At 37.9% G+C, this 20,627-nt stretch overlaps 1 protein-coding gene across 27 annotated transcripts in view; it reads right to left on the reverse strand.

Annotated features, from left to right (window-relative positions):
* BIRC6 (baculoviral IAP repeat containing 6) overlaps positions 1-20,627 on the reverse strand; it is a 222,397-nt gene that overhangs the window by 186,479 nt on the left and 15,291 nt on the right. For all 27 annotated transcript variants that reach the window (XR_011526608.1, XR_011526609.1, XR_011526610.1 and 24 more), the window contains exon 2: positions 507-688. Coding sequence is in view for 24 of the 27 variants with exons in the window: in XM_070574115.1 (XP_070430216.1) it covers positions 507-688 (182 nt within the window). In the remaining 3 variants the exon portion in view is untranslated. The remainder of the gene's footprint in view (positions 1-506; positions 689-20,627) is intronic.

Raw genomic sequence — 20,627 nt, forward strand, 5'->3', positions numbered from 1 at the left:
GAGTTTGTGAAAGAGAACAAGAAGGAATGAAGGAGAGGGGCAGGGGGACAAAGGGAAGGAGGGAGGAAGGGAGAGTTGCAAGGGTCACACCAGTGTGCTCTCCTGGCCTTGTGCCCTCCCTTTCCCCATGAATGGGAAATCATGACACTTAGAGCAACTGTGTTGGACTCACAAAATGGAAGCTAAGTGTTGAGGTAAGCCCCTACACTTGGCCCTGCACTCTTACTAGATAGAAACTATCTTGTTTAAACCACTGTATTTTAGAGTCTCTGTTTACAGTGGTTTAACCTGTACAGTTCACACTTAAATACCACTTCAACAAGCATCACTTAATAATGCAGAGGAAAGACAAGCATTTAAACAAAGTTGTGACCAATAAGGCAATTCTTTGTTTTCATAGAGGTACATATATAATGTCCTCAAAAGACAACATAATTTCATTGAATAGCTAATATGTCTGACATTACATTAAGTACAACAGCACAGTGATAGTTATTTCAACTTACCTCTGTAACAGGTAATTCAAGCTGAACCACATCATCCTGCTTTGAAACTGGAGTTTGCAGAGCAGTGTCTAACAACAAGATTCCATTAAGGTCCTTCCTACACCCTACCGCGTAATCATCCACAAATATAACTTTATCCACGGCAGAAATATACTGACATTTCACCTGTCCACCCGGTTTAGCTGTTAAAAGAACAAAAATTCAACACTTAATATTTTAAGACCAATAGTGCATTCAAAATAAACGTTTACATAGCAACTAAATACAATATATAATCCTGGACTGAAAAAATGGCCCTAAACAACATTATGAGAACAAGTGATTAAACTTGAATATGTACTATAGGTTAAAGCATCAATGTAAAATTATCAGAACTTGAGAACTACACTGCTGTTATAAAACAGAATTATCATTGTTCTCAGAAATAAACACAGAAAAAGTAAGGGGTAAAATGACATGATATACACAAACCACTCTCAAGAGAGGAAAAGTAATATGTATGAATATGTGGTGGAATGATAAGCAAATGTGGTAAAATATTTAAAATTAAAATTAGTGGAACTGGGTAAAGGGTATAGGAAAGTTCTTTGTACTATACTATTTCAAAATTTAAGGGTTCAAAACAAAACTTAAAAATATTCAATATTTTCTTTATGTCATGTTTTGCAAAAGTCAATAAGCATAAAGTCAGCATGGATAGTTTCTGGATAATTACCTCAAAAGTTCTTCAGGGCTTTTCTACCTGAGATAAAATTATAGAAAATGTTTGTAATCTAAGAGAACTAGTAAAGCCTCTAGTTGAACTACTACTGAGAAAACACAGTCAATTATCACTGAAGATCAATGTTCCCTGAAGTTTCTGCTGAGTCAATATCAAAAGAGTATTTTAATAGAAAGCCCGTGAATATATTACCCATAATGTCTCAGAATAAGTTAGAGTACAATTTCAAGAAGTCTTACAAGAGACAGTAACATATAGACAGAAACTTTAAATATAATACCAAAATAAAGTTTGGAAAAGATAACATTGGTTTCTACATTTAAATTTACAGTCAAGCACCATATAATGATGTTTCAGTCAACGACAGACTGCATGTACAAGGGTGGTCCCATAACATCAGGACCACATAGCCTAGGTGTGTTATAGGCTATTCCATCTAGATTTGTGTAAGTACTGTAGAGGAGGAAGAAATTTTCCTCTACCCTTCTAGGTTCTTCTGGCTGGTCCAAGAATTAAAGTAATATGAGACAGATTAACAGGAAAAAGACACACAAAAGTTTAATAACACGTACACCTGGATGATACTCAGGAAAATCAAGTAATGTGCCAAAATGGCCAAAGCCCTCACTTTAAACACCATCTTCAGCTAAAGACAAAAGAAGATGTGAGAGCTGGGGAGAGTCAGGGACTTCAAAAGGAAGGCAATTTACAAGGAAGTGAAAAGAAGTAAACTTTTTAGAAACCAAGTGTTTGGGCACACAGAAACACAAGAACACAGAGGGAAGCCCAACAAACAGGCTTTTCTAGGTTCCTCCCTGTCTACCACCTAGTTCACAATATGCTAAGGTGATAGCTTGCTTCCTGACACCAGGTTTTTAATCTGAATTCTTTTAGGCAGTTTAAGGGGGAGGTAACAAGAAAAACTTTCTAAGTCTCTCCTGTCTTAAAAATAAACAGCCTAGGGGCCAGCCCCATGGCACAGCGGTTAGAAGTTCGGCATACTCTGCTTCAGTGGCCCAGGTTTGCAGGTTCAAATCCCAGACGTGAACCTACAGCACTTGTCAGTCATGCTGCAGCAATGACCCACATACAAAATGGAGGAAGACTGGCACAGATGTTAGCTCACAGTGAATCTTCCTCAAGGAAAAAGAGGGGGAGAGAGAAAGATTGGCAATGGATGTTAGTTTGGGGCAAGTCTTCCTCAGCAAAAATAATAATAATAATAAACCAGCCTAAAATAATCATCATGTTACAGAAGACACACTTTGGGGTGGCAAATTTTGTTCCCCTTCAGTACACTCTATGATGTTCACATGATGAAATCGCCCAACAATGCATTTCTCAGAACGTGCCCCCATCGTTAAGTGTCACATAACTGTATAAAGAGATTTATAAGGAGATTAATGTTAAGTGTTTCTGCCACAAATACACAGTCTCTGCAGAAAGACTTTCAAGAATAATAAACTGTGAAATTTTACTGCAGTAGAAAAGATACTCCTCAGTGGGCAAGAAATTCTGCTGCCCGTATACCTTATTCTAAACTTTCAACACATCTCTACAGAACATCCCTGTTGTCAGTACTGCTATTGACTATTGATGCAAAAGCAGAAAAGTGGAAATAAATCAGGGTCCTACTCATCAATCTCTAGGACAACTATGCAACATGTTATAAACAATGAATTTTAGGGCTGGCTTTCTTAATCCCAGATTATTATAGCTCTCTTGGGTTCTAACGAACATCTTGGAGGCATTACAAAACTGATTAGGAACTAATTCATTATCTGCATAAAACAAAGAAAAAATTCATGGAATTTCTACCATTCAGCCCCAGATCTGGAAGTTTGAAACATATGTTACCATATAGGAAAATAATCTCTGTAACACAATAAAATAGGAATATTTACCTAGCACTTCTGAGCTCTAGGTAAAACCACAAGAAACAATATAAATTGTAGGAACTCCGAGTAAAACTGTAAGAACCTGTAAAAATAGTTTCAAAACTCATTAACCACAATTTTTTTTCTTAAACAGACTACTCTTGGGGGGCGGCCCGGTGTCGCAGCGGTTAAGTGCACACATTCCACTTCGGTGGCCCAGGGTTTGCCGGTTCGGATCCTGGGTGCGGACATGGCACCACTTGGCAAGCCATGCTGCGGTAGGCGTCCCACATATAAAGTAGAGGAAGATGGGCATGGATATTAGCTCAGGGCCAGTCTTCCTCAGCAAAAAGAGGAGGATTGGCAGTAGTTAGCTCAGGGCTAATCTTTCTCAAAAAAATAAATAAATAAAAATAAAAGAGACTACTCTTTTCTGAAAGCAGTTTTAGTTTCAAAGAAAAATTTAGGGAAGGCACAGAGATTTCCCATATGTGCCCTGCCCACACACACAACTATAAAGATTTACAAAACCAACTACAAATTCTGCTTTATTGTTTTAAAGATATATAATCAGGTAACAAACTATAAAAATCATAATTGTGTTTAAACTTTCTCAAAGAGGTATAAAATGTAAGAACCTACACCATGGCTTTCAACGGGGTTTCCATGCAACCCTAGAATCCCATAAAATGTCACTAGAGATTCCTCAACAGATCATGACTGAGAAAAAGTCAACTTTGTTTTCTGAACTTCTTTCACAACACAATACTAGCACTCAAAGTAATGCACAGTGACCAAGCAGTCTCCTTGGCAATTTCTTCAGAGGTCTTGCAGGCCCATAGAGCAGCATGCACTAGGACCATGTTCATTCAGACGAATCCATTCCTGGTTTGTGACCTGAATTTGGGAAGGCCATTCACAAGCAGTGAGTGCTCTACTGCACAGGGGGAGACCAGAGACTGAAACAGCTATACTACCTCGAAGGCTCTGCTAGCTTACACGACTTCATCCTAACTAATTAGCACATCTGCAAAGATCCTATTTCCAAATAAGGTCACATTCTGAGGTTCCACCTGGACAAGACTTTTGGGGGAAGATTATTCACCCCACTACAGACCCCTTCTCTGAATCTTTTACTCAGCCAGAGAACTTTATTTTGAGAGAAAGAACTTTGTTAATGTAGTCTGATAGTACAGTCAAGATTAGATTTACTCATCTGCCCCCAGACAAGTCCTAGATTTCTGTGAAGGAAAAATATCCTGAAATGAACAAAGAATAGTCTGTGGAACTTTTCACCTTCTCACATGTTTGAGCAAGCCTTTTATTATTTAACAAGCAACAAGACCAAGGACAGAAATTCTCTAATTGCTGTTAAAAATGAAATCCATGTATGAAGTTAAGTCTGACCCAGAACTGAGTATTTGTATAGCAAAAAACAAGCATAGGTTTCACAATGAGGTAAATGCAACATTTATTTTCACTTATAAAAATAACAATTTTAAGCACATAAAGGTCCATAAAAGAGATGAAAAAAACCTATATAGTAGCCTGATTGTGACTCTCAGTAAGAAAACATCCTTTCAAAGTCTTGTATAACATTGTATCTTAAATTATACTTTTATTCATATCGTTTTGGTTCATGGTTTTATTAGCATTATTATTCAACACTGTCAATAAATTTTAATGTTGCAAATAACATTAATAAACAACTTGCAACCTACATTTAAATTAAATCTCCTAAGTCTACCTTTAAAACACTTAAATCCCATTTTGGCATAAACCAGCTATTTAACAGAAATTTACTTTGCCTTATGAGTGAAAAATGTCTGAAAATAAATTCCTCAAAGAAAGATAAGGTATGCATAACTAATTTTTGTTGTGCTTTCAAGAAAAGTTGGCTAAAAAGTCATTTTTGGTTTTTAAATAGGGGGAAAAAACTCTTGCACATACCCTAAACCACATATTGCACTTTTTTAGAATTTTGTGAAAAAAAAATCTGTAAAATGACTTTTAGGCCCACATTGATAAAGTAAAATAAAAAATTTCAAGCAGGAAATTTAATACAGGAAAAGCTCAAATTTCCTCCATCTGCACCAGAGATGAGCAAACTTCTTGTGAAAAGGGTCAGATAGTAAGTATTTTAGGCTTCCTGAGACATATGGTCTCTCTCACAATTACTCAACTCTGCCACTATTGTGCAAAAGCAGCCATAGACAATATGTAAATAAATGGGTGTGGATGTGTTCCAGTAACACTATTTACAAAATCAGGAGACAGCCTAAGAGCCACAGAGGTGGCAGGCCATAGTTTGCAGACCCCTGATTGACACTAATGACTTGCATGAGCAGGGGAAACTTCACAAAAATAGCAGGTTCAAAATTCACAGCCAGACACAATAAGCTGCTGAAAATTAACGAAGAAAAATCTTAAAAGCAACCAGAGAAAAGGGATATATTACTTAAGAAAAGTAATAATTACAATAAAAGCATATTTAACACTAAAAACCATAGGGTTCAGTAGGAAGTGAACCATTTTTTAAGTACTGTAAAAAGAAATTCCATATCCAACAAAAATATCTGTCAGGAGTGAAGGTAAAATAAAGACATTCTCAGATGAAGGAATACTAAAGGGAAATTTTGCCAGTAAAGCTGCTCAAAAAGAACTATAAAAGGAAGTTCATCAAGCAGAAGGAAAATTATTTCATAAGTAAACTTAAGAGTATCAGGAATGAGGGAGGAGCAAGAGAAATGGTAAACATCTGAGTAAATACAAATGATTATTCTTTGCCTCAGTTCTTTAAAATATATTTGACAACTGCAAGCAAAAAGTATTGCTTTTGTCTGACAAGGTTTGCAATGTACGTAAACGTAATGAATAAGTCAACTATAACTTAAAAGAGGAGAAGGCACAACATGGTGGAAAGTTTCTGCATTCTACTTAAAGTGGTAAAATACTGATTTTTGAATAGATTGTGAAAAGTATGTATAGTCATCCCTCAGTATCTGCAGGGGATTGATACCAGGATCCCCTACAGATACCAAGACCCAAAAATGCTCAAGTCCCTTACATAAAATGATGTAGTGTTTGCATATAACCAGAAACATCCTCCTGTATACTTTAAATCATCTCTAGATTACTTAGCATACCTAATACAATGTAAATATTATGTAAACCGTTATTATACTGTATCATTTAGGGAATAAAGACAAGCAAAAAAGTCCGTACATGTTCAGAAAAGACACAACCACCTCAGGCTTTTCAATCTGCAATTAACTGAATCCATAAATACAGGATCTATTGGACACAGAGGGATGACTGTATATTCTAATCCCTCAAGTAACTACAAAAAATATACACAAATATAGTCAAAAACAATAGATAAGACAAAACAAAATTTTAAAAAATCAAATAACCAGAAAAAGTAAAACAGAGAAAAAAAGAAACAAAATAAATAAAATAGAATACCTAAATCAAAATATCAACAATTATATTAAATATAAATGGCCTAAACAGGCCAATTGAAACACAGGTTGTCAGAATGAATTTAAACACACACAGAATCCAAATCTATGATGTCTACAAGAAACTTTTACCCTTCTAAAAGATTAAAATTAAAAGGATGGGGAAAAAAAGTTATTTCATGCAACTGTCAATCAAAGAAAGATGGAGTGGCCATATTTATATCAGACAAAGAGCAAAGAAAACGACCAGAGATAAATGAGGACATTATATGATAAAAGGTCAATTGAGGAAGAAGAAGAAAAAGCAATCCTAAATATATATACATCTAACATAACTTCAAAATACATAAAGCAAAAATTATCAGAATTGAAAGGAGAAATAGGCATCCATAATTACTGTTAGAGACTTCAACACTCCTCTCTCAATAACTGATAGAACCAGTAGACAGAAAACCAGCAAAGATAGAGAGAAACTGAACTACACCATCAACCAATGACATTTATAGAATATTCTACCTATCAGCAGCAGAATACACATTCTTTAGGAGCGCACATGGAACATTCATCAAGATACATCATAACCTGGGTCCTAAAACAGACCTTAACGAATATAAAAGTAGTAAAATTAAACGTAAGTTCTCTGACCATAATGGATTTAAGTAGAAATCAATAAGAGAAATATAACAGCTAACTTCTAAATACTTGGAAATTAAACAACATACTTCTAAATAATCCATAGATCAATGAAGAAGTCTGAAGTAATTCAGAATTATTTTTAGGGGCTGGCCCCATGGCCGAGTGGTTAAGTTCACGCGCTCCGCTGCAGGCGGCCCAGTGTTTCGTTGGTTCGAATCCTGGGCGTGGACATGGCACTGCTCATCAAACCATGCTGAGGCAGCATCCCATATGCCACAACTAGAAGGACCCACAATGAAGAATATACAACTATGTACCAGGGGGCTTTGGGGAGAAAAAGGAAAAAAATAAAATCTTTAAAAATATATATATATATTTTTAATTGAATGAAAATGAAAATATAATACCAAAATGTGTCATGTGCAGCTACAGCAGGGCTTAGAGTGAAATTTATAGGAATTAAATGATTAGACTGGGTGCGGAAGAAAGTCTGAAATCAATAACTTAAGCTTCCTACTTATCAAACTAGAAAAAGAAGAGCAAAATAAACCCAAAACAAGCAAAAGGAAAGAAATAATAAAGATAATAGCAGAAATCAATGAAAGCAAAAATAGAAAAACAGGAGAGAAAATCAACACAAGCAAAAAATAGTTCTTTGAAAAGATCAATGAAATTGATACACCTCTAGCAAGACTGGCAAAGAAAAAAGGAAGATACAAATTACCAATAATACCAGGAACATAAGAGAAGACTGACTATAGATCCTGCAGACATACATTAAAGATAATGAACAGGGCCAGGCTCATGGCCGAGTGGTTAAGTTCATATGTTCTGCTTCAGTGGCCCAGGGTTCTCACGGGTTCAGATCCTGGGTGCAGACCTAACACTGCTCATCAAGCCATGCTGAGGCAGCGTCCCACATAGCAGAACCAGAAGGACCTACAACTAGAATATATAACTATGTACTGGCAGCTGGCGGGGGGGAGGGTTGGGGAGAAGAAAAAAAATTAAAAAGAGAATGAAAATACTATGAACAGCTCTATGCACATAAATTTGACAACTTAGGTTGTCAAAATAAATCTGACACTCCAGAAGTTAAAAAAGAAAGTGAGGAATAACACAATAGATCTATACACATAAACTTGAAAACACAGATGAAGTGTACCAACTCCTTGAAAACCACCAACTACCAAAACATCCAAAATGAAACAGACAATCTGAATTAAGGAAACTGAATTCATAGTTAAAAACCTTCCAAAGAAACCTCCAGCCCTACCTCATTTCACTGGAGAACTCTATCAAACATTTAAGTAAGAAATGACACCAACTCTACACAACCTTTTCCAGGAAACTCAAGAGCGAACACCTCCAAACTCATTTTATGAGCCCAGCATTAACCTGAGATCAAAACTAGAAAAAGAAAGTACAAGAAAAATACATACCATTCTCTCTCGTGCAGATCAATGAAAAAATCCTCAACAAAATAAAAACAAATGGTATCTAGCAATATATAAAAATAACAATACACTAGGACCAATTAGGGTAGTCCCAGGAATGAAAACTGGTTCAATATTCAAAAATCAATGTAAGCTATCACATTAATAGCTTAAAGAAGAAAAACTACATAATCAGGTCAGTAGATGCATTTGGCAAAATACAACATCCTTTCATGATTAAAAAAAAAAAAGAGCAAATTAGAAATGAAAGGAATTTCCTCAACCTGATAAAGGACAGTTACAAAAATCCTACCACTATCAACATACTCAATGGTGAAAAACTGAATACTTTCCCCTTAGGATCAGGAACAAGGATGTACACTCTCTCATCACTCCTATCCAGTATCATACTGGAAGATCTACGCACTGCAATAAGAAATGAACAGTATTTAAAATCCATATGGATTAGAAAGGAAGAAATAAAACTGTCCCTATTCACAAACAATATGATTACCTAAGTAGAAAATCCCAAGGAATAAACAAAAACAAAACTCCTAGAGCTAATATATGAGTTTATCAGGGCTACAGTAAACAAAGCCAATACACAAAAAGCAATAGATTGTATTTCTATATACTAGCAATGATCAACCTGAAACCAAAATTTACAAAAAACAGTAACAGTTTACAATAGCTCTAAAAATATAAAATACTTAGATATACAGCTAACAAAAGATATACAAAATATGTATGCTGAAAGTACAAAAGGCTGGTGAAAGAAATCAAAGACCTAAATAAAACCATGGTCATGGACTGAAAGAGTCAACAGAGTATAAAGATGGTAATAACTCTCAAATTGTTCTATAGATTTAACGCAATTTTCAGTCAAAATCCCAGCAGGATTTTTTAAGATACAGATAAACTGATTCTAATAATTTACTTGAAGAAACAAACTGGAATAGCCAAAACAATTTTGATAAAGAATAAAGCTGGACAAATTACACATGATTTTTAAGACCTAATATAAAGCTTACAGCACCACAAGAAATTATGGTACTGGCAAATGGAGAGACACATAGATCTATGGAACAGAATCCAGATAGTCCCACATAAACATGGCCATTTGATTTTTTATTTTTTTAATTGTGGTAAACTATGCATAAAATTTACCATTTTAACCGCTTTTAACTGTACAGTTCAGTGACACCAAGTACACTCACACTGTTGTGCAACCATCACCAACATCCATCCACAGAACTCTTCATCTTGCAAAACTGAAACGCTATAAACATTAGACTCTAACTCTCCCTTCCCATCTCCATCCCCCCAGAGCCTGGCAACCACTATTCTACTTTCTGTCTCGATGAAATTGACTATTCTAAGTACCTTGTAAGTGGAATCATACAGTATTTGTCCTTTTGTGACTGGCTTATTTCACTGAGCATAATGACTTCAAGGTTCATCCATGTTGCACATGCCAGAATTTATTCCTTTTTAAGGTTAATATTGCACTGTACACATATGCCATATTTTGTCTATCCATTCAGGTGTCAATGGACAGCTGGGTGGCTTCTACTTTTCTTTTTTTTAAGATTTTTTTTTATTTTTCCTCTTTCTCCCAAAGCCTGAGGTACATAGTTGTATATTTTTAATTGTGGGTCCTTCCAGCTGTGGCATGTGGGATGCCGCCACAGCATGGCCTGATGAGTGGTGCCAGGTCTGCACCCAGGATCTGAACCGGCAAAAGCCTGGTCCACTGCAGGAGAGCGTGCAAACTTAACCACATGGCCACGGGGCCAGGCCCTGGCTTCTACTTTTTGACTACTGAAAATAATGCTGCTATGAACATAATATACAAATATTCAAGACCCTGCTTTCAATTCTTTTGGGTATACACAGAGATGTGGAATTGTGAGATCACATGGTAATTTTATTTTTGTTTGAGGAACCACCATACTGTTTTCCATAATGGCTGCACCATTTTATATTCCCACCAGCAGTCCACAAGGGTTCCAATTTCTCTGCATCCTGGCCAACACTTATTGTTCTTTTTTTTTTTTTTTCAATAACAGCATCCTAATGGGTGTGAAGTGGTATCTCATTGTGGTTTTGATTTACATTTCCCTAATGATTAGTGATGTTAAGCATTTTTTCATGTGCTTGTCAGCCATCTGTATATCTTCTTTGGAGAAATGCCTATTCAAGCCCTTTGCCTAATCTTTAATCAGGCTGTTTTTGGTTGCTGAGTTGCAGAAATTCTCTATAGATTCTGGATACTAATTCTCTCTATATATTTAGATATGTGATTTGCAAATATACTCTCCAATTTGTGGTTTGCCTTTTTACTCTGTTGATAATGTCTTTCAATACACAAGAGTTTTTCATTTTGATGAAGCCCAATTTGTCTATTTTTTCTTCGGTTGCCTGTGCCTTTGGTGTGATTTCCAAGAAATCACTGCCAAATCCAATGTCATGAAGCTTTTCCCCTTTATTTTCTTCTAAGAGCTTTATACTTGTAACTCTTACATTTAAGTCTTTGATCCATTTTGAGTTAATTTTGGTATACGGTGTTAGGTAAGGGTCCAACTTCATTCTTTTGCTCGTGCATATCTAGTTTTCTTGGCACCATTTCTTGAAGAGACTGTCCTTTCCCCCATTGAATGGTCTTGGCCTCCTTGTTGAAAATCATTTGACCACATATGTGAGGGCTTATTTCTGTGCTCTCTATTCCACCCATCTTTGTGTCTATGCCAGTAGCAGATTATTTTGATTACTGTAGCACTGTAGTAAGTTTTGAAATCAGGAACGATGAGTCCTCCAACTTTGCTCTTCTTTTTCAAGAATGCGTTAGCTATTTGGGGTCCCTTGAGATTTCATATGAATTTTAGGATGGATTTTTCTATTTCTGCAAAAAGATCATTGGGATTTTGACAGGGATTTCACTGAATCTGTAAATCACTTTGGGTAGTATTGACTTCTTAACAATACACAGACAATACCAAGAGCTAGCAAGGATGCAGAGCAAGTAGAAATTCATACACTTCCAGTAGAAATGTATAACGGAAACCACACTGGTTTGATAGCTTCTTATAATGTTAAACATACACTTACCAAACTGCCCTGTAATCTCACTTCCACATATTTATCCTAGAGACACAAAACTTTATATTCACACAAAAATCTGTACTTGGATGTTTACAGCAGCTCTATTCATACTCACCAAAAGCTGAAAACATCCAAATGTCCTTCAAAGAGCAACTGGCAAATGGTGATATATCCATATGATGGAATACAATTTAGCAATACAAAGGAATGAATTATTGATACATGCAAAAAACAGCTTGTGTGAATCTCAAAGGCACTATGCTAAGTACAAGAACTCAACACTGAAAACTTACTTTAGGATTCCATTTCTATGACATTTTAGAAAAGACAAAACTAATAGTACAGAGAACAGATGAGTGACTGCCAAAGATTGCAGGAAGGGAAGGTGGGAGGTGACTACAAAGGGAAACCACAGGAGAATGTTTTTAGGTGTTGAAACTGCTCTGTATCCTGATTGTGGTAGCGGTTACATGAATCTACGTATGTATTACTAGTACACAGACACACAAAAGAGGCCATTTTTCTGGACACTTATTAAATAAATTTATTTTAAATGATATTATAAAAGAATAAAGACGGGAAAATATTCACAACACCTTATGAACAAAATATTCACAATGCACTATTAACTAAGTAAACGGGAGGAGGAAATAGTTCATAACATATCATTACAACGCAAATCCTATAAAAATGTATTAAACAGTAGAAAAAAGCAAAAATCGTTACATACCAAAATGCTAACAATGGCCATCTCTAGGCAATGAAATCATAGGTAACTACTCTTTTCCTTAGCCTATGTGACATCCTATAATAACGTAAGTCACTTCTAAAATGGAAATTTCAAAAGGAAGGAAATTGTGTTTTTTAAATCAGTTATCAATTCTAATACCCACTTTACGAAATACTCAGCTCATGGGGGCAGTCCCATGGCCAAGTGGTTAAGTTCACATGCTCCACTGCAGCAGCCCAGGGTTTCGGTGGTTGGGATCCTGGGCACGGACATAGCACCACTGCACACTGCTGAGGCGGCGTGCCATGTGCCACAACTAGAAGGAGCCACAACTAAAATATACAACTATGCACTGGGGGTATTTGGGAGAAAAAGCAGAAAGGAAAAAAAAAGAAGACTGGCAACAGTTGTTAGCTCAGGTGCCAATCTTTAAAAAAAAAAAATATTCTTCATGAATGCACTATCCATGTGCATGCCTACAAAACTTGCAAAAATACTATCAGAAATATATTATCTTTGCAAACTGACATAACACACTGTAAAATTCCATTTCCACTGAGATAACATCAGATTTCAAAGCCTAAAATAGTCCATTATAATGTACTATATACAATCATCATTCAAAGTCAATAAAGAGGGTGCAAAATTAATGTTAGATTCTTACAAAGCTTTTAAAATATAATTAAAATATCAAAAAAAATCATTTAATGAAAGTTGTTAGTACACGCTATTATTCAAAGCCAAAATGAGTATTCCTGTAAAAGTGAACTCAGTGCAAAGCTAAGAAAGTTTGGAAAAGTTCAGTGGCTAGGCCACAAAGAAAGGCTAACAAATGCAATGCAGAGAGAGTATTATTCCAAGCAAGAGAACCAACGTCTACCTAAGCACGGAAGAGGCTCTCCAAAAGATACAGAATTATTGCAATGAAGAGTTCCAACTTCCAATTCTCTCTATTCACTTTATCCAAAACTGCCATCAGACCACTTATTCTACAATAATCTTAAGTATCTGACATTAATTGAGAAAATTTTGAGAACATAATCACCACTGAAAAATTTCCATGATGGGACTCAATCTTTAAGGACCAAACTCCGTGCAAGAAATTGTGGAGCCTTTTCCATATTTACTATTTAATTAATTTGTCACGGTTAAATCTCTCAACCACCTCGAGACACATAAGTTACGTTCTTCCTTCAGGATTTTTTTTTTTGTGAAGAAGATTCACTCTCAGTTAACATCCACAGCCAATCTTCCTCTTTTATTTTTCACTTAAGGAAGATTAGCCCTGAGCTACTGTGCCAGTCTTTCTTCTACTTTGTATGTGGGATACCTCCACAGGGCTGATGAGTGGAGTAGGTCTGCACCTGGGATCCGAACCTGGGCTGCCGAAGCAGAGCATGCAGAACTTTAACCACCAGGCCACGGGGCCAGCCCCTTCCTTCAGGACTTTGACCTGGCTATAATTAAGTAAAATTTGGGGACACACCTCCCTGTCTGATGGTGCTAAGTGAAGACTTAACTACCTGTAGACAAATTCCTATTGCTAGACAAAGGTGCCCACATGAGAAGCAACTCGGCTACAAATTAATACAACAATTCTACAATTTAGATCATGTGCTCTCGTGAATTTATATTTAGAGTTCATATTTGAAACTACTGTTCTCTATTTAATATAGATGGCACAGATCTCCAGACTGGTAGTCACACAAACTTATCATCATTCTTCATATAGTCTACATTTTAAGTGAGTCCAAGTAAAATTCCATGCAAATAAGATGAAAATCCATCTAGCTGCTTTTGCATACTACAGTAGCAGGCCGACAGAAAATTCCCCTGGATATCTGCCTTGCTGCTATCTCACATCATCAGGATCTTTGCTCCAGTGCCACCTCACAGAGACCTTCCCAGAGCATCTCACAGCACAAATTCACCCACCACCATCTCCTACCAGCTCTAATTTCTTACGGCATTTATCACCACCTGATATAGTGTGTGTGTGTGTGCACGTGCCCGTGCGCGCATGCACACATAATACATCTCTTCCCATTAAACCATGAGCTCTAGGAAAGCAAGGACTTTGTTTAATTCTATATCATCAGTGCTTGACACAAAGTAAACGTGGAGGTTTTTTGCTGGGTTTTTTTTTCTTTTCTGAGAAAGATTCATCATGAACTAACATCCGTTCCAATATTTCTTTTTTTTTTTTGCTTGAGGAAGAGTCACCCTGAGCTAACACCTATGCCAATCTTCCTCTATTTTGTATGTGGGTCGCCACCAGCGCATGCATGGCTGCTGATGAGTGGTGTAGGTCCACACCTTAGAACCAAACCCAGGCCACCAAAACAGAACATGCTGAACTTAACCACTAGGCCATGGGGCCAGCTCCCAGTAAACGTTTTTGAATAAATGAATCATTTTCTATAGTTTTGAAGAATTTTTAATATATTAAAACTAAACTATAAGGTGGTAAATGCAATATTCTTACAGCTATTTTTTAATACTACATGAAACGACATTTTAGGCATGACACTAGTTGACCTGATACAAATAATCTGAGCCATATCTGCCCTCTATAGCCCCTTTTACCCCTCCTCTCCTTCTGCGCCCAGTATGAGATCATGGTCCTTGGCTGTAGTGGCATTTTGGCAAAAAAGTACAAGAGCACTTAGCTGGTTCAAAAAATCAACCAAAACTGAATTATGGCAGAAAAGGACAAAAAAACTAACAGAAATTTGGCCCTTGATGTAGCCCTGCTACTTAGAAGCATATTTCATTATATAGTCACTAAATACAATTTAAAATATGATAGGTAGGTTTTATTAGCAGACAGACTAACTTGGGGGGTTTTTCTTACCAAAAAAAATGTTTTAAGACTAAATAGAATACTATTCAATTCAAATGAAACCTGTTTCTCATTTATATCAAATAAACTTTCTCGTGTAAGGTGATAGGTTAAGTTTGAATCTCTAAACCTAGCTGCACATTAGAATCACCTGTCATGCTTTAAATAAAAAAAAGTATGCCTGGGCTCCACTCCAGACCACTTAAGTCACAATACTGAGGACCAAGTAGAGTATTTTTTCTAAAAGCTCCCATGGTGATTCTAACGAACAACCAAGGCTGAGAACCACCACCCTTGTGCCATTTCCCCAGTCTTACTGCTCTCTCTCCTACTTCATAAATCAAAGTAAAAGTACAGACACAAATCATAAAGATTTAAATTCCTGGCGCCCACAATAAATCTCAAAGAAGACATTCTTATCTGCTCCACCCTAACATTTCCATCATTTCTTCTAAAAAGTAAACGTAATATTTATCTCCTTTAAAATGCATCCCTGATTTAACATACTCAAACTAGATCACAATGACTTCTTTTTAGGAGCACTGCCCTTGTCGCAAACCGTTTTACATAGCAATTACTTTATTCTTTTTGTTATTTGTACCTCTACTATCTCCTCTTCTATACCCAAGGAGTTTATCTTAACTTTTTTGTATACCTTATATTTGAAGTGCTAGAGTTTACAAAGAATTTCTACATTCATTATTTTATCAGATGATGAAGCAGTCTGGACAAGAATTACCAGACCATTTTAAAGATGGTAACTCAGAAAGTGTCTTGCCAAAGGCACCTTTTGCATAAGGCCATGAGCAGTACAGTGCACGTATCAGAGAGTTACCTCCCACCCACATCCTCACTGTTCTCACATACTATGTTACAGAAACTTATGATTGATTATATTCTATCTATAGTTATAGCCAAGATCCTAAGGACAGAATATGAGATGTTCAACATCTTAAGTACTGTTACGACTACAGATTTCCAATTAAACAACAAGGATATAATAGGCACACCCTTACCTCTGCTCCCTCCCAAGCTCCCACTGGAAAGACAGTAAACAAAGGAAGAGGGCATAAAAGAACCCACAAATACAAAAAAAAACAAGTGAGGAGATGACAGCAATAAAATTTTTGAAGTGGGAGGGTAGACAGAAGAGTTCCACCATAAAAATCTCAAAGCCAGGTAAATGGGACTGGGGAAGATCCAAGACAGCGGCGTGAGCAGACTTTTTTGTCTCTCCCCCTTCTAATCTACAACTAATTGGACATTCATCGCTTGACAAAGGATATTTATATAGCATCTCAGGACGTCGGAGAGACCCACACTGATATACATCGGACGGCGGACGTACTTCCCTCCAGGAGGTGGTGGAGATAGGTGAAAACTCTCCGACCCTGACCCCGAACAGCCTAGAGCCTGTGGGCGGCTTTCTTCCAGCGGACGCCCCCAGAACATCGCCGCACGCCAAGGGCAGGAGGGAGCGCACACCAGAGGAGTGACGGTGGAAACAGGTGAACAGAGCCCTACCTAAGCCCCCCGCAATTATACCTGAGCCCAGAGGGAAGCTCCAGAGTTACACACCGGAGGCGGTGGGGAAAAACCCTACCCGCCATTAGCGGAGAGGCCCCGCCCAGCATCCACAACGCCTGGGGGCTCCCAGAGAGAATCCCAAACAGCCCGCCGGCTGCCGCCGCTGGCTCCACTGACCAGGCTTTTGCCCGGGAGGGGCTCGGGACTACCGGAGATCTCCTGGGTGAGCACCGGGGCTGGGTGGAGCTCCAGCGGCTGGTTACACGGCCCGGGTGAGAAACTCTAGAGTTCCATCCCGGCAGCAGGCAGAGTCTTTATGGGCCATTATCAGAGAGGCCTTGCCCAGCATCCACAACACCGGGAGGGTCCCAAAGAGGAGAATCCCAGGCAGGGCAGCCGCCGACCAGCTGCCACTGAACTCAAGGTATCCGGCTATCAGGGCAATGGGCTCCCAGAGATCCTAAGGGAGAGGACTGGGGCTGGGTGGAGTTCCAGCAACCCGGCTCTGTGGCCCAGGGGGAAACTCTACAGTCTCACAGAAGCCTCAGCGATATCCTCTGCACAGTACTAGTAGAGAGCACCCACCCAGCAACCACAAAGCTGGAAGACCCTGGGACAAAAGTAGCATAGGTAGGCGAGCTAACCACAGACTGTAGAAAACGCCCATAGCTCTGCTGTGACCTACAGTGGACAAGCAAGATTTTGTGGGCGCCGACAGTGACAGAGCTGCGAATATAAGTGATCCTGCCCCTGGCTGCTGGGAAAGCCCGTAACACCGCTGCAGACCCTAAGGAGGGAGCACGTCTAGGTGGTCTGCAACAGTAGGCACCAGCAGTCTGAAGCCCCCCTGTGACGGCCTCCACAGCTGAAGAGGGAACCCACAGGATCACTGTGACTGTGAGGAGGGGCCCAGGCCCAGTTAGCAACAGCTGATAGGGTTCCTGGTTGGAGCAGTATAAACAGCTGTCCCCCCAGCACACCAGTAGAAACAAGTGGAAGCAGTAACTAAATTCTATCTCTATGCGGAGGCACAAATCTACACCATCAAGCAATATGAAAAAATATATTAAATCTCCAGAACAGAAGGATAATGACAAACACACAGAAAACAATCCCAAAGACAATGAAATATACAACCTAAATGATGATGACTTCAAAACAGCCATCATTAAAAAACTCAATGAGTTAAAAGAGAATTCAGATAGACAACTCAACAAGTTCAGGAGCTATGTCACAAAAGAGTTCAATACTATAAAGAAGAACCAAACAGAAATACTGGAAATGAAGAACACAATAGAGGAGATTAAGAAAAATCTAGACGCACTGAACAGTAGGGCCGATAATATGGAGAAAAGAATTAGCAATTTGGAAGATAGGAATATAGGAATGCTGCAGGCAGAGGAGGAGAGAGAGCTAAGAATAAAAAGAAATGAAGAAATTCTCCGAGAATTATCTGACGCAATTAGGAGATGCAACCTAAGGATTATAGGTATACCAGAGGGAGAAGAAAGGGAGAAGGGGGCAGAAAGCCTATTCAAAGAAATAATGGCTGAGAACTTCCCAAACCTGGGGAGAGAGATGGAACTTCATGTGACAGAAGTCAATAGATCTCCAAACTTTATCAATGCAAGTAGACCAACCCCAAGACATATAGTAGTGAAGCTAGCAAAAGTCAGCGACAAGGAGAGAATACTAAGGGCAGCCAGGCAGAAGAAATTAACCTACAAGGAACCCCCATCAGGCTATCAGCAGATTTCTCAGCAGAAACTTTACAGGCTAGAAGAGAGTGGAACGATATATTCAAAAATCTGAAGGACAAAAACCTGCAGCCGAGAATTCTCTACCCAGCGAAAATATCCTTCAAATACGATGGAGAAATAAAAACTTTCCCAGATAAACAAAAATTAAGGGAGTTCATTGCCACAAAACCTCCTCTTCAAGAAATGCTCAGGAAAACCCTCATTCCTGAAAAATCAAAAAAAGGAAAGGGACTACAAAACCAAGAGCAAAGGAGATAAGTAGAAGGACAACAACAGAGAGTAGCAGCTCTCCATCAGAACAGACTAAACCATGGACGAGAAGCAAAGGAAATTGAAGAGAACCAGAAAACAAGACATAAAATGGCAGTGGTAGGCCCCCACATTTCAATAATCACTCTAAATGTAAATGGATTGAACTCTCCAATCAAAAGACACAGAGTGGCAGGATGGATCAAAGAACAAGAGCCAACAATATGCTGCCTCCAGGAAACACACCTCAGCCCCAAAGACAAACACAGACTCAGAGTGAAGGGATGGAGAACAATACTCGAAGCTAATAATGAACAAAAGAAAGCAGGTGTCGCTATACTAATATCAGACAAAGTAGACTTCAAAGCAAAGCAGATAAAGAAAGACAAAGAGGGACAGTATATAATGATAAAAGGGGCTCTCCACCAAGAAGACATAACACTTGTAAATATATACGCACCCAACACAGGACCACCAAAATTTGTAAAGCAACTCTTAACAGAACTAAAAGAAGACATCAACAACAATACTATAATAGTAGGGGACCTCAACACCCCATTAACACCAATGGATAGAACATCCAGACAGAAAATCAACAAGGAAATTATGGAATTAAATGAAAAATTAGACCAGATGGACTTAATAGATATATACAGAACACTTCATCCAAAAACAGCAGGCTACACAGTCTTCTCAAGTGCGCATGGAACATTCTCAAGAATAGACCATATTTTGGGAAACAAAGCAAGCATCAATAAATACAAGAGAGTTGAAATAATATCAAGCATCTTTTCTGATCACAATGCTATGAAACTAGAAATCAACTACAAGAATACAGCAGACAAAGGTACAAAAATGTGGAGACTAAACAACACACTACTGAACAAACAATGGATTACTGAAGAAATTAAAGAAGAAATCAAATATTATCTGGAGACAAAGGAAAATGAGAACACGTCATACCAAATCATTTGGGATGCAGCAAAAGCAGTCCTAGGAGGGAAATGCATCGCAATACAGGCTCACCTCACAAAACAAGAAAAAGCTCACATAAGCAACATCAAACGACACCTAACAGAATTAGAAAAAGAAGAACAAACAAAGCCCAGAGTCAGTAGAAGGAGGGAAATAATAAAAATAAGAGCAGAAATAAACGATATAGAAACTAAAAAGACAGTAGAAAGGATCAATGAAACAAAGAGTTGGTTCTTTGAAAAAATTAACAAAATCGACAAACCCTTGGCCAGATTCACCAAGAAAAGAAGAGAGAAATCTCAAATAAATAAAATTAGGAATGAGAGAGGAGAAATCACAACAGATACCAAAGAAATACAAGGGATCATAAGAGAATACTATGAAAAACTATATGCCAACAGACTGAACAACCTAGAAGAAACGGACAAATTCCTGGACTCTTACAACCTCCCCAAACTCAACCAGGAAGAAACGGAGAATCTGAATAGGCCAATCACAAGTAAAGAAATAGAAACAGTAATCAAAAACCTCCCCAAAAATAAGAGTCCAGGACCAGACGGCTTCTCTGGAGAATTCTACCAAACATTCAAAAAAGATTTAATACCTATCCTCCTCAAACTATTCCAGAAAACTGAGGAAGATGGAGTACTCCCTAACACATTCTATGAAGCCAACATCACTCTGATCCCCAAACCTGACAAGGACAACACAAAGAAGGAGAACTACAGGCCAATATCACTGATGAACATAGATGCAAAACTCCTCAACAAAATTCTGGCAAACCGAATACAGCAATACATCAAAA

Source organism: Equus przewalskii, chromosome 14 (assembly GCF_037783145.1).
Source record: "Equus przewalskii isolate Varuska chromosome 14, EquPr2, whole genome shotgun sequence".
Lineage (NCBI taxonomy): Eukaryota > Metazoa > Chordata > Mammalia > Perissodactyla > Equidae > Equus > Equus przewalskii.